The 22,741-nt window shown below is 40.5% G+C and overlaps 1 protein-coding gene across 3 annotated transcripts; it reads right to left on the bottom strand.

Annotated features, from left to right (window-relative positions):
- Positions 1-5,689: 5,689 nt before the first annotated feature.
- On the bottom strand, positions 5,690-22,113 carry LOC141497125 (uncharacterized). 3 transcript variants are annotated; one of them, XM_074199739.1, is made up of 5 exons: positions 21,218-22,113; positions 18,675-18,747; positions 18,066-18,192; positions 17,614-17,709; positions 5,690-11,371 (listed from the first exon to the last, which is right to left on the bottom strand). In XM_074199739.1, exons 2-5 carry the CDS (start codon positions 18,708-18,710, stop codon positions 9,861-9,863), a joined length of 1,770 nt encoding a protein of 589 aa, XP_074055840.1. In that variant the 5' UTR covers positions 18,711-18,747; positions 21,218-22,113; the 3' UTR covers positions 5,690-9,860. The 3 variants fall into 3 exon arrangements, with proteins under 3 accessions (XP_074055840.1, XP_074055841.1, XP_074055839.1); XM_074199740.1 differs by having other exon boundaries at positions 18,675-18,744; XM_074199738.1 differs by having other exon boundaries at positions 18,675-18,782; positions 21,218-22,112.
- Between the last annotated feature and the right edge of the window lie 628 nt (positions 22,114-22,741).

Here is a 22,741-nt window from a genome sequence, read left to right as displayed (position 1 = left end):
GTTAGAATGCTAAATGGACGCTTGCCAAAAAAAACCAAAAAACTATTTTATGGAGAATTCACACTGGGCAACTGCTCACAAGGGGTTCAGAAGCAGCAATACCTAGACTTCTTGAAGGTCTCATTGAAGAACTTTAGAATTGATTGCACAGCATGGAAGATACTGGCACAGGGCCTTCTAGCATGGCATTTCCTCATTAGTGAAGCAGCTCAAGGGAAACATGACATTCATAGTTTAGAGTTCCCACCCCTGGTGCTTACATGGACTATTTATGCCCAACCTGTGGTAGAGCATTCTGAGCTTGTATTGGGCTGATCAGCCACAGTAGGACATACTGTATTTTGTCTCAAACATAGTAAAGTCATGTTAGTCTTTTTCGATAATGAAGGAAAAGAACCAATCAACCAATGAGTGCTGGGGAGTGGGTTTAAAAGGTTCATAATTTGGGTTTGTCTGATGCTTTGACTCATGAAGATTGTGTGCCCATGAAGGTTACTTGAAAAAGAGGTCTAGGTATAAAATTATTATAATTTGATGTGATTCATGACTCTTGAGGGGAGGGTACATAAAGACTATGAAGTAATGCTGCTTATCAAACAATCAAGCAGTCAGGAAATTAACCTGTGATTGTAATTTGAGAGACAGTACTTTGAGCTTATTGTGCAATCAAGGAAACAATTAATCAACCTTTCATAGATGGTACTTTGATAGAACTTGATTGATAATACTTCTATTGCTAAATAACACCAACTGAAGAGGCATAAAGAGCTATTACAGTAGAGGGAAAGAAAGGAGGGTAAGAGCACTGAATAAATCTGTTGAGCACCCCTGACCACCAGGGGATCCATTCAACTCAGGATTGAAAAAGAAATATGTGTACACTTGTGTGGGGATTACCAGTAGGACAACTGGCAAAGCCAGTTTATTGAAAACATCAAACAGCTCTTATAGCAGAAAACCATGAAATTAGCATACAGGATAAAAACAATGATGTAACTCTAACTTGCACAGGATGGAATCCAGCAGGTTGTAACTCAGGTCAAGAAGTTCTGGAACAGGGCTATCAACAAGTGAGGCCACAAGTGATGCAGCTGTGTTATCAAATCAGAGTTCTGCGGAAAGCCTTCAGGCTCGAGGGTCACCAAAGCTTAGGTCATTTAGTCATAACTGACTTCTGACCCAAACTCACTTGAGTAGCTCTCAACATAAATCCTATTCAATAGATTTGGCCCAGAGAGGGAATGAGATACATTGCCACTTGGATTTTAAAATCTAACCTACTCTACAGGGAAGTGTAAGGGCAAAGGGAAAGGACTGATAAGGGACACCTAGGTGGCAAAGTGGGTAGAGCACTGGCCCTGAAGTGAAGAGGACCTGAGTTCAAATCTGACCTCACATACTTAATAAATTACCTAGATGTGTGACCTTAGGCAATTCACCTAAACCCACTGCCTTGTAAAAAAAAATAGGACTGATAAAAGGGAAGATGAAAATATAAGTGAAAACAAATTGAAAGCTAAAATTTAAAAGAAAAGTTAAAGGGAAAAGAGAGTAAATCTTTGGTGAGGATGAATAAGAGGAAAGAAAAAAACATAATTGGGAAAAGAGAAGGTAGGAGAACACCTACCTCGAGGTCTGTCTTCTGGAATCGTGGGGGAGCTGGGTGCAGAGAGCAATGACTCTGCCGGGAGGACAGGACAGGGTGAGAGCCTAAGAGCAGGACTAGCCTGTATCTCAACCTGTATTTTCAGCCACAGAGGCATTGGTTGTGGGAGCCATGGTCTGAGAGCCAACTGGAGAGTGGAAGTTTTGGCTATGCGGCTGATGGTCTGGAGCTTACCAAAAGGACTGGAGGGTGAGTAAAGGAACTCTAGTTTTAGTAACAGCCCTCTGGGCACCTGGGTGCCTGGCTCCCGGTAAGCACCGGCTCCTGGCAGCAGAAGCATTTTCCTGACCTGCCAACCCAGGGAACACCAAGCACAACTTGGAAGAACAGTGGGGAAACATCTGTCAAAGTGAGTAGGAGCCAGCATGGCCTTCAGTGCAGCCACAGCCATCAGCAAAGCTGTGACCCTCAGCACAGCCCAAAAAAGGGAAGCAGGCCTGCAGAGCCACACAGCAGCTGCTCCTAGAGTACTCAGCCCCCCCGCAAAGGTAAGGGGATGGAGGGAGACTCAAGGTCTCTCCTCTGGCCCTGGGACAGGACTCTTGTGTTTTGTCCACATTCAGACCCTGGTAACAGTCTGGGCCCCCAAATTGCCATAGCAGAGCAGGGACTCTCCTCACAGCTCCAGGGAAGAGGGGTGGGCTTGTGGTCATCCACAGACCAGAGCAGAGGCAGGAGAGCACTCAGAGCCTCTCATAAGACCTTGAAGGAAATGAGGTCCTTGAGGGGTCTCAAAAAAGCTTGGGAAGCACCTCAAAACCAGGCACAGGCTGGGGAAATGAGCAAACAGAAAAAAAGGAACTTGAGCATAGACAATTACTCTGGTCCCATGGAGGACCAAAACGCATCCTCAGAAGAAGAGAAAGTCCAAGCTTCTGCATCTAAATCCTTCAAAAAATATAGAAGTTAGTCTCAGGCTATTTCAGAGCTCAAAAAATATTTTGAAAATAAAGTAAGGGAGGAAGAGGAAAAACTGGGAAGAGAAATGAAAGAGATGCAGGGAAAATATGAAAACCAATTCAGGAACTTAATCAAGGAGATCCAAAACAATACTGAAGAAAAGAACATACTAAAAACTGATTTAGGTCAAATGGAAAAAAACAGTTCAAAAAGTGAATGACAAGAAAAATACCTTAAAAAGTAGAACTGGCCAGATGGAGAAGAAAATAAGAAAGCTCTCTGAAGAAAAACAAATCCTTCAAATGTATAATAGAGCTAAAGGAAGCTGCTGAGTTTGTGAAGAATCAAGACACAATAAAACAATATCAAAAGAATGAAAAACTAGAAGAAAATGTGAAATATCTCACTGATAAAACAACAGATCTGTAAACCATTTTGGGAGGGAAATTGTCCTGATATCCTAGGAGCAGATGGCAAAATAGAAATTGAAAGAATCCACTGATCTCCTATACAAGAGATCCAAGAAAAAAAATAACCCCCAGGAATATTATAACCTAGTTCTAGAACTCCCAAGTCAAGGAGAAAATATTACAAGCAGCCAGAAGGACACAACTCAAATATTGTGGGGCTGCAGTCAGGATCACACAGGACTTAGCAGCATCTACATTAATGGCTTGTAATATAATATTCCCAAAGGCAAAAGAGCTTGGAATGCAACTGAGAATCAACTATCCAGCAAAACTGAACATCCTCTTTCAGGGGGAAAAGATGAACTTTCAATTAAACAGGGGATTTTCAAATGTTCCTGTTGAAACAGCCAGAATTGAACAGAAAGTGTAATCTTCAAGTACAGGACTCAGGTGAAGCATAGTGCAGGTAGATGAGAAGGGTAACTTATGAGGGATTTAATGATCTATGTGTATTCCTACATAGAAAGAAGGTATTGATAATATTCATATGAACCTTCTCACTTAATAGAGCAGTTAGAAGGCACTTTTATAGTCAAGACACAAGAGAGAGAGCCTAATTTGAAGGTATGCTATCCTTTAAAAATATAGTCAATGGGTGAAAAGGAAATATACTGGGAGAAAGGAAAGGAGAGGTAGAACAGACTAAGATATTTCATGTACAAGAGTCAAGAAATTGCTTTTGCAATGGAATGGAGGGGGAACAAGGAAGCCATCATTCTCATTAGAAATGGCTCAGAGAGGAAACAACATATATACTTTATGAGCACAGAAATCTAGAAGAAAAAGGAGAGAAAGGGGGTGGGAGAAAGGAGACAAGGAAAGGGAGGGCGGATGCAGGTGATAGAGGAGAGGGTAGATCGTGGTGGGATTGGATATAGGCTTGGGGCTTCCTGGCCTCAGGACTGGTGCTCTGTCAATGTGCTATTCGGCTGTACCACACTTGTGAAGAGGAACAGAATGAAAGGAGAGAGAAAATATAATAAACGGTAGTGAGAATGAATGGATGGAGGGAATAATAATCAGCAACAGCAACTGTGGAAAATTATGGAAGTAACTTCTCTAATGGACTTATGATAAAGAATGTGATCCAACCTAGAGATAGAGCTGATGATATCAGAACACAGACTGAAGCACATTTTTTCCCTCTTTCTTTCACTTTATCTCTTGTGAGATTTTTTATTCTTGTGGGAGAGGGGATTGTGTTTACTCTTACAAGACTATTTTAGCAATGCGTAAATAAAGTACAAATGTAAATTTTTAAAAAAAAAAAAGAGAAAGATACTGAGCTGAGGGGGTACATGTGCATAGGAGACATGAAATATAGAGAGGACAATGAAAGACCTTCAGAGACAGGTCACCTATTCCAGTTTCCTTGTTTGGCAGATGAAGAAACATTTCACTGATGAAGATTTTAACTGAATTGCTCAGTCAGAAACCTAGAATGGTGGGGTTTGAACCTAGGTATTCCTGCTTTCATGTCTAGCATTCCATTCATGCTATTTCCAGTACAGTTTAGCTAAAGGTTGAAGCCAGGCTATAAAACCAGAAAATACAAATATGTAGTTATGAAGAGTCTTAAATGCCAGGTCACATGGTTTATATTTTATTCTAAAAGTAATAGGAAGGGGGCAGCTAGGTAGTGCAGTGGATAGAGCACTAGCCCTGGAGTCAGAATGACCCTGGGTTCAAATCTGGCCTCATATACTTAATAGTTGTGTGACCCTGGACAAGTCACTTAATCCCAACTGACTCAAAAAAAATAGGAAACCAATGAACATTTTAAGTCACTGTCAGAAGTATGACTTAAAAGTTGCATTTTTCTTTCGCTTTGTTTTTGCTGGTTGAATCAGAGGGCTTGGGCAGCTAGAAAGGTTATTAGGTTATTCTGTTCTTCTTCCCTAACCATTTCATAACAAAAACTTGCTAGATATGACAAGTTATCAGTCACATAAGAGAAATCAAAGTTGACACATACCCAACATATTTGAAGCCATTTATTTGGGGAAAAAAGGTAGGAACATAGTTGCTGAGCTTCTGGGGCAGGGAAGGGGAATGATGTTTCCCCAGGTGTGTGGAGTTCTGTTGTGGTGCTATTAATTCCACTGAAGATTTGGAGTCTGCCTTCTACCTCAAAAACTGACTCAAGGAATCAGAGACTCAAATTAAATTTAACCTTTTTTGGCAATTCTTATCATAGTCTTTGGTCTAGACTTTTGCAGAAGAACTCATACCTACCCACTGGTCTAGGAGTACAAAGAAAAACATGGAAGACATTTTTTATTATAATACAATTATTTTCTAGCATACATGCATTTACATACATACAGATGGAATAGCCTATAAGACACTCATTGGGTACAACATTGTTAAGTCATAGAATTTCAGAATTAGATAGAACTTCAGCAACCATCTTGTCTGATCTGAGTCAGAAAGAAATCCTCACTAGTTTTTAAGCAGTCTGTCTCCTCTAAACATTCCTGGTCCAATGTGCTCTCTGGAAAGGTATGTCTGACCAAGTCACTCCTGTTCTCAGTCTCTGTGGCACTGAAACTGAATTTCTATGCTGTAATAGACTTTCTCTGACAAATTTACTTAAAACTTTAATGATGTAATTTTTTATATAATTTCTTACAAAAATTTTGAAACCCAGGGATCTTGTGGATCACTCCCCCTTATACCATAGCCCAGCCAAATGGTTCTCATAAATAATATTCCATCTCTTTGCCTTTTCCCAGGCCACCCACCATGCTGGGCTTTGTTCCTTCCTCATGCATGCCTCTAGGAATGCCTAGTTTTCTGCAAAGTTTGGGTCAAAAGTCACCTGCTGATAAGGCCTGATTCCCCAAGGTTGCTGTTAATATCTCTTTGAAGCTACCTCACATTTATCTTCCTTATATTTAATTATGTTTGTATTTCCCAATTGATTATTTTATTTTGGTTTTCCATCCTTGTGGTCCAATACTAAGACAATGGTCTCAACCAGTTTCAAAATAGATGTTTGTTGATTACTTCTTTGAGGTCTGGGATTATCTCAGTTTTTTATCCCTATATCCCTAGTACCCAGGGAAATGCATGGAATGCAATACTGCTTAGTCAAATGCTTGTTCTGCACATGTATTTACTGGCACCCTTAATGGCTAGTTGTTTTCCCCTCCTAAAAGCGCTTCCTATATATCCTGTATCTATGTATGGTCCACATGTTATAAAATGGGAATAGTAGTACCCCCTACCTTATGGTTTTTCAATCTTTTTCAATTGTGTCTGACTCTTCATCACCCTCTCATCTACAGTATGAAGGCTTAGATGAAATGATCTCTAAGCTCCTTTTCCATAATAGCATTACAGACTTTTTACATCAGGAAACATGTAAAAAAAGATAGCAATTGAGGCTTCCTTTAAGGGAAAACTTCTTAACCATTCTGCTCTCTCAAAATGTACTGAGTTCAGTTAGGAGTTTGAGCTGTCATCAGATGCTTTCTAGGAAAGGTTAGCCTATTAATTAAGAGAAATGTACATTAAAACAACTCTGAGTCATCACCTCACACTTACCAAATCAGCTAATATGACAGAAAAGAGAAGTGATAAAATGTTGGAGGGAATGGAACACTACAGCCCTGTTGGTGTAATTGTGAACTGATCCAACCTTTCTGGAAAGCAATCTGGAACTAGGCCCAAAGGGCAATAAAACTGCACATACCTTTTGACCCAGCAATGTAACTACTAGGTCTGTATCCCAAAGAGATCACACAAAAAAGGGAAAAGACCCACATGTACAAGAATATTCATAACCACTCTTTATATGTGGCAAAAAATGGGAAATTGAGGAGATACCCATCAATTGGGGAACAGATGAACAAGTTGTGGTATATGAATGTGATGATGTATTATTGTTCTGTAAGAAATGAACAGGAAGCTTTCAGAACAACCTAGAAAGACTTAAATGAATTCATGTTGAGCAAAGTGAGAACTAGAACATCATACCCCTTAGGGGAAAGGCTAGCTGATCACGTCAGACAGGTTGTAAAGGAGAATTTCAGATTAAGACTGGGCAGTCATCACTGACATCCCTTATAAATACATAATTTTGTAACTCTGTACTAGAATGAAAATTATTTTTTGTCCTTTGTTCTCAAAGAAAACAATATCAGGGAGATGATACCATGACATACATATGAATTGGACTTGAGTGAATGAGGACTGTGTCACCATCATCACTTTCTCCTTGACATTCATCTGGGTCCAGTAGCCAGATATGAATTAGGACAATTGGAGAAGGCCCTGGATACAAGGCAATAAGGGTTAGGTGACGTGCCCTAGGGTACACAACTAGTAAATGTGTGAGGCTGCATTTGAACTCAGGTCCTCCTAATCCAGGGCCAAGGCATTATCCACTGGATCACCTGCTTGCCCAACTACATGACAGACACTATCTAAAGAGCTTGGGATTCAAATAATTGTGAGATAGTCCCTGAATTCAATGAGGAAGGATTTATAGTTCAATAAATACAACACAATTTGAAGGTAGACTTTAGCAGGATGGGGAAATCAAGAATGGTATCTTCTAGAGGATAGTAATAGAGTTGAGTCTTGAAAAAGGCAGGAGAGGGGGAACATTCAGGCCTAAAAGAGATGTGGGCCAAGGCACTGGAATAGGAGATAAAATGTTGGTTGTGAGAGACAATGAAGGCCCATCTAGCCCAAGACTGAAGAGTATAAGGTGATACGAGAAAAGATATGGAGAACTGGAGAAGTCTTACAAGAGTGGAGAACAGTAATGGTCTCAAGTTGTTAAAAGAATGGAATCTATAAATTATAGATTAGTGACTTGACCTGGAATTCCATTTCATAGGTTCATGGATTCAGAATTGGAAGATACCATAATAGTTGTTTTAACTCATATTCCTCATATTACAGATGGGAAAACAGAGGCTCCAAGGTTAAGTCTCACAGAAGTCTCACAGAAAAGAAGTAGAAACAGGTTTCAAATTCAGATCTGATAACTCCAACCTTTTTTGCTGCAACAAAATGCCTACCTAGCAAAATATTAAAAAGTTTTATTAAAATGCAGGTTAGCACACATCTGGAAAAGGAAGCAGCAACAACAAAGAATCAACATCACTTCATAAATAAGCTGTCCTTTGAAGACCATGCTGTCAACAAACTGATGTTTTCACATGCCTGTAATTTGGATTGAAGTGAAGGGGTGTTTGTTGTGCAAAGACATCATTCTCACTTATCTCTTCCAGAATCCAGTGGCCTATATGATATAGTAGGAACAGGACAAGCTGTGTTGATATTTGTATATTGATGGTGCAAAAACAGTTTGCAATTAAAGTTTTCAAAAATGGGAAAAAATGCCACTTCTTGCTAATTATTTTGTTTTAGATAACTTTCCATAAAAAATGTTAACATGTTTCCAACATGAAAAATATGAATAAATGTAACCCACATAAACAAAAGCTCTTTGAGGTCCTCAATGACTTTTAAGAGCGTAAAGAGGTCCTAACAATAAATTTGAAAAACCACAGAATTAAAAAAAGAATTAAGAATTTTAAAAAATGTGAAGTGAGCCATATCAGAATGTCACTTATAAAAAGCAGAAGGCATTAATATTAGAAAACTGAAAACTAATCAATCAAAATGTTCAAGAAATTCATTGTCAGATATAATCAATAAGCTAGGTAATCCTAGAAACAATTCATTTTGGAAAAAAAGAAAAAGAGCCCATTAACTTCCCATAACCATGTTACTGTCTAGGGACTCAAGAAAGACTTAAGAAGAAATGAAATTTAAGTTTGACCTCATCTTTATTATTGATTTCATTTGGCAATAAATTATGCATTTATGTGTGTGTATGTATACCTAGAGTTCATCAATTTATATATTTAAATATATATGAGTAATAACTATTAGGCAAAAAAAGATAATAATGGAAGAGAATGGGGTTTGGAGCCTATTAATAAAATGAGCATATAAGTTTATTAATGAGGAATAAATTATTCAACATATTGCTATGTCTTAGATTGGAATGGAGCCCAGAAGTTAAAAATCAAATATAAAATAATGATTCAAGTGGACTGAGGTTGAATGAACACTCCACAAGTATACTCAACCTTGTTACACATGGGAGTTCACGTTTCTTCCTTCCAGTTACAGAGATAAAGAATATGAAAAAGGAAGACAGGGGAGTCTAGTTTAATAAGAAGTGACTGCTGATTTCCAAGAGAATGAGAAAAATTAAGTGGTTATCAGACACATGGTAAAGCATTCAAATAGTGGGTGGAAGGAACCAGAAATTCTGCCTGAGATCAAACAACTTTTTCAAGAGCTTGGCAGAAAAAAAGAGAAAAAAGTTCCAAGTGGTAGTTGGAAAGAGAAAAAAAAAAAACAAGTGAAAAGTAGTAGAATAACTATGGTTGTTTGGGGGAAGACCATGTTTGTGAGCAGCTACAAATAATCTACTAGAGAGAGAAAACATCATAATCATAACTCTGGATGAGGAAACTGAAGTTGAGAGTTTAAAAAAATGGCTCCTGATCAATATGATATATGTTATGAGTGGAACTGATCAGATACCAAGCTCAGTACTCTATAGATTAAAGAAAGATGAGAGCAAGAAAAAGTGGTGAAAGGATGGGACCAAAAGAACAGGTAGGTTGAGTTGCTGAGATCATCACTTAAAAATGGGGACAGTTCTCTGCTTAATTCTGCACATTATACAAAAAAAAAGAGGCTACCAATATGAGAATTTGAAATTTGTTCTGGGAAAGATCATCATTTGATAGATCTAGTTTTTTTTTTTTAAATTTTGGAGTCTAAAGTCTTCAGAAAAGCATATGACCAACATCTTTTGTCCTTTCATTATATTCACAAAGACTGTCTCCAATATGAATTCTCTGATGATAAGTAAGATGTGACCTTTGGCGGAAGGACTTCCCACATTCATGACATTCATATGGTTTCTCTCCAGTATGAATTCGCTGATGTTTAGTAAGCTGGGTCTTTTGGCAAAAGGCCTTACCACATGCATTGCATTCATAAGGTTTGTTTCCAGTATGAATTCTCTGATGTCGAGTAAGCTGCGTTTTCCGGCTAAAGGTCTTCCCACATTCATTACAGTCATAAGGTTTCTCTCCAGTATGAATTCTCTGATGCCCAATAAGTTGTATGCTCTGGGGGAAGGTTTTCCCACATTCTTTACATTCATATGGTTTCTCTCCAGTATGAATTCTATGATGATAAGTAAGGGACGAGCTGTGTTTGAAGGTCTTCCCACACTCATTACACTCATAGGGTTTCTCTCCAGTATGAACTCTGTGATGGGAATTAAGAGATGAGCTATGTCTAAATGTCTTCCCACAGTAATTACATTCATAAGGTTTTTCTCCTGTATGAATTCTCTGATGTCCAAGAAGCTGTATGCTCTGGGGAAAGGCCTTTCCACATTCATGACACTCATAAGGTTTTTCTCCAGTATGAGTTCTCTGATGTAGTGTAAGGTAAGTACCTCGGATGAAGGACTTCCCACACTCATTACATTCATAAGGTTTCTCTCCACTGTGAATTCTTTGATGTTCAGTAAGATATGCACTGCGGCTGAAGGTCTTCCCACATTCATTGCATTCATAAGATTTCTCACTAGAATGACACTTCTCATGTCGAGCAAGATGTGCACTCTGAGCAAAAGTCCTCCCACATTCATGACATTCATAAATTTTCTCTCCTGTTTCAATTTTCTGACATTCAATAACTTGGAGGCTCTGGGAAAAGGACTCTTCACATTTATTTGATTTACTCACTTTCTTTTGAGTATGACTTCTTTGATGTAAAGTAATGGATGAACCGTAGTATAGGGTATTTCTACATTCATCACATTCACAAGGTTTCTCCGCAATATGATTATGATATTTTGTAAGGTCAGAATTATAACTGAAGAATTTCTCACATTTGCCACACCTATAATATGTCTGCTCTGAGCAGTTTCCAATGCATTTACTTAGGTCTGAATTTAGTCTGAAGCTCTTTCTATGTCTGTCATAGTTATGGAGATTTTTTGCTATCTTTTCTCCCTGGTGAGAAGAGACTGGCCCTACACTGAAGTTTCTGCCACATTCATTACATTCATGGCCCCTCAGTGAATTCAAAGTCTTCCTCTGGGTGATTTTCACTTGCTGTGAAAATTTCTTCTCATTGCTCTGCTGACTAGCTAACTTGGCATCACAACTACAGGGTTCTCCAGACTCGGAGACACTGGTGCATTTCCTTGGGAATCTTTCCTGGGATGACAGATCCAAAGAAACACCAAGCTTTGGAGTTTCAATCCTAATCTTCCAGTCTGAAAGAAATAGAACAGGTCATTATCCCTTGTACACACTGCCACAGGAATTAATAAAGCATTTATTATCAAGTCATGTGCTGAGTAAAATATTCTTTTCTGTATCCTCTATAAAAGTCAAATTTCAAAAGGGTATGATAAATTAGAATGCTACCTTACATGTGAATGGCAATAAACAATTTATTAAAGCACTTTTTGGAGTGGGACTGCTCTTCAATTTCTATGAGTCTGAGCCTTACTCTTCAAAACCATGCTTCTGAGGTTCTGGAACACACAGAGAGAATGACAGGTTTGTTCATCTTTTACATACTTCCCTAGAGACTCTGTCTGCTCTGGGGTTTCTAGAAGGCCTCCACTCTCATCCTCCAGAAGGGACCAGTGTCAGGCTCCTGGCCTTACCCAACTCAGCACACAGAGTGTATAAACAAAAGTGCTGAAGTTTAATATAGGACCAGACCATAAGACTGAATGATTTCTCAATAATGTAATGAAAGAGGAAACTAGAGAAAGAGTGCAAAGCTTTGATGATTGCATGAAGTTGGAAAGAAGATAAAAGAATAAGGAGTATCTATGTAGGAGGGAGAGAAGATGGAAAGGGGACCAAAGGAATCAGGAAAAGGGTAAAGATTATAGAAATATAGCAATGGATCCTGTAACTCTTAAATTTCCATACTCCCACCCAAAGCAGTCCTTCTCATTCATACTATACTGAAATCATACACATTTTCAACTATGGTTTTTATCATAGTTCCTACATTAGCTGGACTTTATCCTACCTTTCCATCCATTCAGATCCCAAAAAGGCATTTCTCACAATCAATCTGCTCCATTTTTTCCAGACTTCATTAAATGCCACCTCTTACTGAATCTCTGGATAGAGCACTGGGCTTGAATTCACTTAGACTCGAGTTTAAATCCAGGCTTAAGTCACTAGCAGTGAGACCCCATAGGCAAATCACTCCACCCTGCTTACCTCAGTTTCCTCATCTATAAAATAAGCTGAAAAGGGAAATGGAAAACTATTCTAGTATCTTTGTTGAGAAAACCCTACATAGGTTCAGAAAGATTGATTCAGGTCTGAAACAAATGAACCACAAAATCTCTTACTTTTCTAAGGAGTTAACCACAACTTTGGTCAAAAGCATTCTGAGATCATCATTATTTGTGGGTTAGTATGACTCTGTTATGTCTCATTTTTTTAATCTAAGTTAGAAAAGTATAGTGGCATAGTGCATAAAGCACTGGCCTTGGAGTCAGGAGTACTTGGTTCAAATCCGGTCTCAGACACTTAATAATTACCTAGCTGTGTGGTCTTGGGCAAGCCACTTAACACCATTTGCCTTGCAAAAACCTAGAAAAAAATATGGTAGACTATGAACAAATCTCAACTTCATATCCCTCTTAAGGGCTTTGTGAATTCTACATATTTAGGTGACAAACAAAAGATGAGTTACTTAAAGTCTTCTTGGAAGATAGTAGTTCACAAATACAACAAGAGAAGGCTTATAGTAAGTACAAATGCCAGAAAGATTCAGAAGAAAAATGTCTAAATCTCCTCAAGAATAAGTATCCCTGGGCCACCCAAAACACAAGATGACTATGTCTGGACTGGAGGAGGATTGATTTCCTGCCACTTCTAGATCCAGCATTCTGATTTTTTTAACCTAACAATTTTTAATTGATATTTTTTATGTTTACACCACTGTAAATTTCCCAATATATATCAATCCCATGACAGAGATGATTCATGGAGGACTTCTATTCAAATTCTAATAAGAAATAGTTCATTATGATTCTATAAGGGGTAATGACTATTAGTAGTTATTTTACTATACTCATCTAATAAAACATATTTAATCAGATATCCAATAATGGATTTAAGAATAAGCAATATATTAATCCATATTTTGTATAAGTCCTATAGAAATATATTTTTATCATAGGCCTCGAGTTTTAATGCAATGTTCACTGCTTATTGATCAGCTATGGAGTTTATTTGCATAATTGCAAGAATGCTGACATGAATATCTCCATCCACTGGCTCAAATTCCATGACCAAACCAATCATGGGTGGCATGGTATGAAAATGTTCCTGTGTGTCTCCTACCCCCCCAACCCCAGATATGTTCTTGGTGCGTAAGTACAGCTTGTATCATCTGCTCTTGCCCAGCCTAAAGAAAAGCCCAACCAGTGACCTTCTGACATACTATTATTAACTTATGAATCATGTCAACCAATGTGTCTTTTTTGTACAGCTCTTTTAGAATGTTCAGGTAATGAATCTGATATTAATACTTATTTAAATTAGAACTGGAAGGAGGGTTTAGCTCAGACCACAAAGAAGGTCTGAGGTCCACTTCATTAGAGGAAGCCAGATTTAATAAAATGCTATGACTCAGTGCTCTGCCTTACTTTCTCACTTAGGAGTGATTTTTGTTCCCACATCCACAGAGTCAGCTTAGTTAAAGACTAAGCAAAAAAGCAGAGGAAAATAAAGTTAATCGCCATAACAACTGAGTTGGCCATAATATGCCACAGTCACAGTCCCAAGTCTGCAGAGAATAGGGAGCCATGCAACTTTTGTTTTGTTCAGAGAGGACCTCAGTGGTCTTTTCATTTAAACCATTAGGGTGTAAATTGTTTTCTTGCTACTGCTTACATCACTTTTCCTAAATTCAAAGGACTTCCCAAGGTTTTCTGATTTATACTTTCTTAGAGTCAAATAATATTCTTTTACCATCAGTACCATAATGTCTTTAGCCATTCCTCAAATGATGGGCATCTATTTTTTAACAATTTTTTACTACCAAAAAAAAAAAGCTCTAAATAATCCTCAAAGGAAACAGAATTTTATTCCTTTACCTCCTTTAGGGTAAATGCTTAGGAATGGAATCTCTGAATCAAAGGGAATGGACATATTTGTCACTTTTATGGAACACTTTTTCAAATGCTTTTAAGATTAGCTGAGTCAATTCACAGTCCCACACACTGTTCAACTTCTCATGAACCTTCAATAATTATTATTCCCATATATTTTGGCATCATTCTACTGGATCTCCTGAGAATCCTAGAATTTCAAAGTTAGAAGAGATCTCATTACCCAATCAGGTCAACCCAAATTCAAAAAGGAAACCCCTTTGGAATACACCATACCTCCAATGTAAAGAAATCTACCATCTTGCTTGAGAGGTGTAGACATACCTCTCCCATCCTCTGTGGTTGTTCTTCTTCATTCATGTCCAACTCTTTGTGACTCCATTGACCATACACAATATTATCCGTAAAGTTTTCTTGGAAAAGAAACTGGAGTGATTTGTCATTTCCTTCTCCAGTTGTTCTGTCTTGTTTAGTCATGTCTGACTCTTTGTGACTCCATTTTGGGATTTTCTTGACAAGGAATTGGAGTAGTTTCTTTTTTCAGCTCATTTTACAAATGAGGAACTAAAGTAAACAGTGTTAACTGATTCGCCCAAGACAACAGAACTACTAAGTATCTAAGGCTGGATTTGAACTGCTTTTAATCCCAGATATAATTGCCCTTTCTTCAGTGGATTAAGGCAAACAGAAATGAAGTGACTTGACCAGTGTGACACAGCTAGTATATGTCTGAGGTCAGATCTGAATACTGATCCTGACTCCAAACCAAACATTCTGTGCACTAAAGTCACCTAGTTGCCACTCATCTTCTACCACCATTCAAATAACCAGCACAATGGTCCAGTGGTACCATTTACAAGTCATGCTACCCACCCAAACATGGAGGTCATCACAGCTGAGTTACTTGAAAAATAGTAATGGCAATATCCCTCCTAACTGGATCTCAAGGGAGTAACTCCCTAGTTACTACTGTTTTTGTGTTCTTCCCAGGTTAATATGTCATCCTCCTTCAAATGAGGCAAAGTAATAATTACTTTGAGGCTCACTCCACCTATCTATAGTACTTCCATACTGATCCCTTATTGCCATAAAATACTGACTCCCAGGTCATCATTTTCCCTTTATCAAGGAGTTTAGTTCCCAGGTAACCGTTACTCCTGTCTAACCTAATCTAATACAGAGTGTGGGGATTTCACCAGACATAGCTTTAGAAAGTTGCTCCCTTCTAAGGCTCATTAGTTCACCAAGTTCCCCAATTTCCACTAATAATATTTTCATTCCACCTTAAGTCCTCATAGGGATGGTCATATCTAACTCTCTAGAATGTTGCTCCCTCCATGATCCTTTATTCCAGAAGTTACCTCTTTGATTATAACAACCATTTTTTTTTTCCAGACAGAAAACTGGATTTTGAGGCAGGAAGAGCAAAGTTCAAATTCTGCCTTAGATGTGTACTAACGAGTACTTAGATGTGTCATTTAACCACTCAGACTCAGTTTTCTTTTCAATAAAAATGGAGATTATAATAACACCTTCCTCATAGGGCTATTACAAAGATAAAATGAGAAAATATATACAAATTGTTTTGCTAAGCTCAAAGCACTATATAAATGCTATATTTTTCATCCTTAGTACCCTTCTCCCAACCCCCTTCTCCCAGTCCTTCATGCTGGCTCTGGGGTGATTTGCATCCCTACATCAGCCTTGACAAGATCATGCCTACATTTTTCAGAATTTCTTGCTGTTCACCTCTCAAGTTCTAGACCTCAAGTAAAGAATGGAGCTTCTGTTGCTAAAAATAGGAGGACTATGGTTCTGGAAGGTCAGCAGCCTAAAAGCTTGCTCCAGACTGTGCTTCTTGTCAACATCCTCAAAGGAGATGGATACTGACACTAGTGATACCAAGAGTGAGTTCTGACCAAGTCCAGTGCAAGGATCCCAATCGGCAGGTATTTAGATCCAGACATACAGCTAAAATCTCCTTGGATCTCCATTCCACCTCGACTCCCTCAATTCCCGAGTTTTCAGAGAGGGTGGCTTTTTTTTGACTGGTTATCTCCAAAGCCTAATGTCATCAGCCTGGAACAAGTGAGCTCTTAATAAATGTTTCAGGAATGGAATGTAACAGGAAATAAGGGCATTTTGCTATGTTTCAACATGTGCTAGTACAGAGAGCTGCCCTCCCTGGCACAACTCGTGGGTTCAAGTCTCACCAGTGACCCACATTGGGTATGTGACCATGGTTCCTAATCTGTAAAATGGAAATAATAATAGCACCAACCTCAGAGTTGTTTTGACAATCAAGTGTCATATTGCCAAAGAGGTACCTTATAACTATCAAAGTGTTCACAAATGCTGATTATATTAGTTCTAAACACTAAAGAGGCTTTGCAAAATAAAAATTAATTTATCTAGAATATCAGAAGCCTGAAAAACCTAATTTTTTTCCCATCAATTGTCTTGGGTGGAAATAAACATTCAAGATCTTCCCAGAACTGACAGGAATGTATAAAATGAAGAAGTATTTTTCCAAAAAAAACCCAAAGTTATCCACTAACATCAAAACAAATGTTTAAATTCTAGTCACCACAGAAACACCACCTTGAACCTTGCAAAGATAGGTAAAAGCCACCAAATTAAAGGTTGTCAGAAATATCAGTTTGTGCTTTTAGAGGCAACAGGACAATCTAGGTCAAAGTGGATAATCTTTGCCTCAAGGAACAGGCTTCTAGGGCTGTAGTCTGGGGATGCTATGAAAAGAACTAAGGCCCCCTCAAGACAAATCATTCCCAGAATCCTCTTCCTGGAAGAGCATCAGTACTGAAACAACCCACAGGCCTAACAACTAGGTTTTGTCATTTTTCAGTTGTTTCAGTCATGTCTGTGTCTTCATGATGTTATTTGTGGCTTCTTGGCAAAGATCCCATTTCCTTCTCTAGCTCACTTTACAAGTAGGGAACCTAAAAGAAACAAGGTTAAGTGACTTGCCCAATGAGAATGAAAGGAACTATAGAACGAAACAGGACAGTTTGGGTATTTTTCCTCAAAATCAATGCACTTTAAAATAGGAGAAAGAGCACAACTGAATGACCACAGGAGTTGAAACCAGATAGTGGCATCTGAGGAAGGAATTCTCAAAAAGGTAGAAGAAAAAGAGCCAGCCCCTACAGAAGGCACCTGAGTAGAGGAGAGCAACACTGAAGAGATGAAGATGAGGTTCACTGAGGAAGGTCACACCAGACAAACCCAGACCTGGAGGGCTTGGAGGAAAGCTACCAATACAGACTCAGACTCATCTGAAATGCTTCCATTCTCTGAGCCATAACTAACTGGCCAAGCCTCACCTGCCAGAGTCACTCACTCACCTGCACACCTGCATCTTGGGCCTTCTCCCTCAGGCATCCAAGGTGCTAACCCATGCTCCAACTGGGTGATCATGTCTGGTTTGGATACAGCAAGGCCTGTTCATTGTAAATAGGAAAGTGCTAGAGTCAGAACCAACTCACAACATTCACCCAATCCCACATTATTCTGGGAACTGTGGTCGTGGTACCAACACCCAGAGGATTCTACTAAAGCTCTTTAGGGGGTGATCTTTCCTTTTGTCTAAGAGTGGGTTTGAGATAAGAAAGAAAATCAGGTCATTGGTCCCAATCCCTGGTAAGAGGATGGAGACTTTTCACGTCTTCACCTATGTGTTCTGGGTTTAACAAACATTAACTGCTCAGTCCTGATAACACTCAACTACAGTGATGAAAGGAGGAAGGAAAGATCCTCCAGGGACCAGGTTCTGGGTCCCAGGGAAAGCCAATCTCACCCAGGCAAACCAGGTTCCTGTAGTTCTCCAGCATCACCTCCCGATAAAGCTCCTTCTGATAAGGGTCTAGATGGCGCCATTCCTCCCAAGAAAAGTCCACAGCCACATCCTTGAATGTTACTGATTCCTGAAACAGCAAACACGCATGGGATTGCCCAGGGATCATCCCTTCTATTCATCTGGGAGGAGTGGGAGGAGGTTGGCAGGAGTAGACTTCACACCTCCTGGGAGCCTCTGCTCAGAATCCAAGGATCTTGGGTTTGACCATTTACAGACTTTACACAATTCTCTACACAGTGTGAGGTGGGGGCTTCAAGGAAATGGGGAGATTCTGGCTGCCGTACTTCTGCAGAGGCTCAGTCCCCTATTGGAAATGCTTATTGCTAGGACAGTTGTCCTCAAGCTCAGCTTCCTTCTGGTTCTCTTCACCTTGACAGTCATTCTCCTATTTAACAACTGTGTGACTCGGGAAAAGCTTCCTCTCTTGACTCCATGATTTTGAGCCTCCCTTTTCTCTCTCTAGATCTAGGATAGTTCCAATTTCTCAAGCTCCAGCTTATGAGAAAGAAGTATCCAGGCCAGTGAGGCCACTGCACAAGGAAAACTCACCTCTAGAGCCCTAGCTGTTGGGCACACAGGAACCATTTCTGCTTCTTTTTTTTCTCCTTCTTGGGCCTTCCTGCTTTGGGGAAAGGGCAGAGTCCTTATAAGGCAAAGCTGTGAAGATGAAGGGAACCGTTAGCTTCACTGAGTCTAGAAGCCTTTATTAAATGTTCACTGTGTGTAGGAACTTGGAGTTCAAAGACACAAAAAGAAGCTGTGTAGATTCTGGTTTGGAGAGAACAAGCTAGTGGAAGTTACTCCATTATTCCATGTTTGATGTGATGGGGTCAGAAACAAAGGTGCTGGTGGAGGCAGAAGTAGTCACATTTAGCAACTGATTTGAATGTGGAGGGTAAGGGAAGGAAGATGCTTCTGAACTTCAATGGATAAAAGGATGGCAATGCTCTCAAAAAAAAACCAGATACCTTATGAAAAGGGGAGCCCTTAGGAATAACAAGAGTAAATCATTTTGAGTATATTAAGTCTGAGTTGCTAACAGAAAACGCAGCTGAAAAGTTCCCAAAAGTAGCTGAAGACAAGATGGCTATCTAAAATTGGGACTCATTCACATGAAGACGGTATAGTAATAAAATAGTAATAAGTAGTTGGTTGTCGAGGCCACCAAGCATTACATCAAGAGAATAGAAAGACCTTCAGAATAAAGTTAGGGAACCAGAGATGGATGATGACCTAGCAAAGAAAACTGATAAGTAATAGACAGTAGTCATCTGGAAAAGAAAGCTAAGGTCTGATATATAGAAAACAGATAATGACAAAATATTTGGAAAAATTAATGATGGAGGGGATGTGGAAAGATAAGCACCCTAGTTCGTTGTTGGTGGAGTTTGTGGGGAAAAAAGGAAGGAATTAAAACAGCAAGCAGGACTGGAGATTGCATGAATGACACTGACTGTCTTGTGACTCAATTCCAGATCTGGCTCAGTTCCCTTTCTATTCAATAAATGAGCCTGATCCAATTTTTGTCTTGTGAGAAAAGTTTATTCATTTGTAAGAATTGTAGAAATGGCATTTTTTGATTCGAGCCATGTGCAGTTTGAAAACTAGACCACCTCTTCCTGAACACCAGAAACACTTAAGGATTTAGGCAGATCAGCCAGACCCAAAGATTAATATAGAGATTTCTCACAATTATACATCTTGAGCAACTCATATGTCTCATCTGAAAAACAGTCCCCTAATACTTAATCAGTTTTTGTTTCCATGTTCCTTAGACTGTATACAGACATTGGGGGGTTAGTGAGATACTTTTTTCCGATTTCAAGGAACTGTACCTGTTCACTCTCCCTCCTCCAACTTGGAAAGTCCCTAATCTTTCCTTCATTTAGCAATCAGATTAGCTAATTTTGTATGCTAGATATTTTCCTTTTCACTGATAGGTCTTATTTGATTATTTTTTCTGTATAAAACCCAATTCCCCTGTAGTCAAGATCCAATGCCAATGCTGAGAGAGCCTGGTTCCAATTTGTTATGCAGTTGGCACGTATTGCTTGATAAAGTGATATGCATTTAGCTCAAACCTTTGTTTCTTCAATCATTTCATTTTTCACCTGCCACAACTTGGAATTCTGTAAATAAAGTGACTAAATCACTTTACACTTTGACCAGAGGCATGTGCCTCAAAGAGGTTACTATTGATAAACACACCAAAATCTGGCAGCAAAATATTTGATAGTAAAGAACTGGAAACTAATTAGATACCCATTGATTTGGAAATGGTTTAAAAAATTATGATGCATGATTATAATGGAATATTATTGTGCTATAGGAAATGATAAACAGGGTCAATAAAGAGAAGCATGAAAAGTTACACAATCAGCAGGAGAATGAAGCAGAACACCCCCCCCAAAAAAAAAAAACAGACTGACTACTATAATGTAAATTGGAAAGAACTGGAAAAACATAAAGGAAAAGTGAATGGTGCATTATTCTAATGAGCAGACATGTCCTCTAAAATGAGATATCAAACAATAGCTCCTCACTCATTTGCAAAGTTGGAAGATAGATAAGCTTACTACATTGCATATATTTTAAGATCTTTTTCATGTTTTGCTGGGGTTTTTAAAAATTTTTTGTTTCCTCTTTAAAAAAAAATATTTGTTGTATGTGATGGTTCTCAGGAAGGGATATGGAAAAAAATTGGTGATTTTAAAAAAAGATAAACAAAAATTTACTTGTAAGGGGGAGAAAAGAGCACTATCAGAAAAATCAAAAGGGGGATAAGTATTAGTAATAGCTGAAAGATCATGAAAAACAGGGTAAGTCCCACAAAGTTGGACAAGGGTAAATGTCCTAGTTTACCAGAAAAGGGGGAATAAAATCTGCAATCTGTAGGACAATGAACTTGATTTCCATTTGGGGGGAAAAATCATTAAAGAAATGGTTGATGAACCTCTAGAAAGAGACAAATGATTGCAAAACGCTCACCCTGGATTCACCAAGCCCAGATCATGCCCTATGATCCACTTTCATTTTTAAACAGGATTATTAAAATCATAGATGAGGAAAATATGGGTGCAGATATACTTTACCTTGATTTTGGCAGAAATCTAGCTGATTCTCACAAAGCGGAAAATGAGATACGGAACAGACGATAACATAGCAAGATTGCTTCAGAACCCTTTGAACCTTTCCAACAGGTCCAAGTGGTAGGAGCTCTCCAGGGCTCCGGATGTGTCTCTGGCCTTTCACTTACAACAACGATTCGTGTCCAGTTTGCCGAGGATACAAAACTAGTGGGTTTAATGAGCATTTTTCCTCAAGTTCATCCGTTACACCTAACTCTCCTGAATTTCATCTTGTGCGATTTAACCTAAGGCTCCAAGGGCCTGACGAGGCCATTTTAGAAGTTGAATTGGAGAGGAATGGATAAAAACATCGACTTCGATTACGGAACTGGGGCGATCTGGCTGCTGGAGTGGCTGGAGAGCCAAGGATGACCTGGATTCAAATCCTGATTCAGACACTCACTAGCTTTGTATCGGGACAAGCCATGGAATCCTGTTTGCCTCAGTTTCCTCAGATGTCCAATGATCTGGAGAAGGAAATGGCGACCCCCTCCTGGATCTCTGCCAAGAAAACTCGGGGGGGGGGGTCAAGAGGAGGCAAGTGAAGACTAAACAGCAGTGGGAGAAAGGACGCCATACATGGGGGGTCCCCGAAAACCCCGGGAGCCCGGGCCCTCCGGTCCAGCTGGGGGGCTGAGCAAAGGGAAGCCCGGCCTCGGCCCTTCCCCGCCCCCGCGGGCTCCGGCTCCCCGGAAGCTGCAGCCACACCCCAGCCCGGCTGGGGGCTCAAAGTCAGCGTCACTTCCGCTCAGGGAGGCCTTCCCGGAGGAGGGGCCATGGGGAGGGGCCGCAAGGCCCACCCGAGCCCAGGCCGATGATTGGCTCCGCGCACATAGCCCGGCCCGAGCTGGGCCAATGGCGGCGGCCGAAGGGAGGGCCCTCTGGTCCCTCGCCTCCCTCCCCCCGCCCGCCCCTCCCTCCCTCCCTCCTCCCCTCCCCCACGCTGCGCCCCAGCCGCGGACGCGCTCGGCCCCTCGGGCCCCGCCCCGACTTGCCCTCACCCGGCCCGGCCCAGGCCGCGGGGCTCCGGCGGCGGCGGCGGCGGCGGCGGCGGCGGCGGCGGCATCAGCGAGAGCCGCGGAAGCGGCCGGGGAGCGGCAAGCCGCGCGGAAGTGACGTCACGGTCGGGAGGAAGTGCCGTGGGGGGCGGGAGCGGCGCCCACGTTCCCGCCTCTGCCGGGCCCCAGCCCACCCGGGGCCCAAGGAAGGGCTCCCCGCCGGCCCCCGCGTGTCCGGGGCTTCCTGCCCATGAGCCTCACCCCAAGGGCCTTGGGGAAGGCCCTCAGTGAAGGCGGTGCCGCCCCCAGCCCGGAGCAACCTGCACCCGCGATGCCCGGGGCTCAGGGGCCTCCGCAGCTCCCACCGGGGATCCTCCAGGCAGGGGGCTCCGGGGCGGGGAGGGGTGGCAGAGTCCAGCCCAGCGCCATGCCCGGTACGGGATTACCCCCCGAGCGCCCAAGGGCCCTGCTCCAAATGGTTTTGAGTCGC

This window comes from Macrotis lagotis, chromosome X, assembly GCF_037893015.1.
Source record: "Macrotis lagotis isolate mMagLag1 chromosome X, bilby.v1.9.chrom.fasta, whole genome shotgun sequence".
Classification (NCBI taxonomy): Eukaryota; Metazoa; Chordata; class Mammalia; order Peramelemorphia; family Peramelidae; genus Macrotis; species Macrotis lagotis.
The sequence above is the reverse complement of the archived record's forward strand: the minus strand, read 5'-3'. Positions and strand labels throughout refer to the sequence as shown.

Bases quoted from the DNA above. Each gene is read 5' to 3' on its own strand.
- LOC141497125 (XM_074199739.1), bottom strand. From the start codon at position 18,710: ATGGTTCCTGTGTGCCCAACAGCTAGGGCTCTAGAG. The intron at 18,193-18,674 runs GTGAGTTTTCCT...TTGCTGTTTCAG, and splicing joins CAACAGCTAGGGCTCTAGAG to GAATCAGTAACATTCAAGGA. The intron at 17,710-18,065 runs GTGAGATTGGCT...TACAATGAACAG, and splicing joins CAGGAACCTGGTTTGCCTGG to GCCTTGCTGTATCCAAACCA.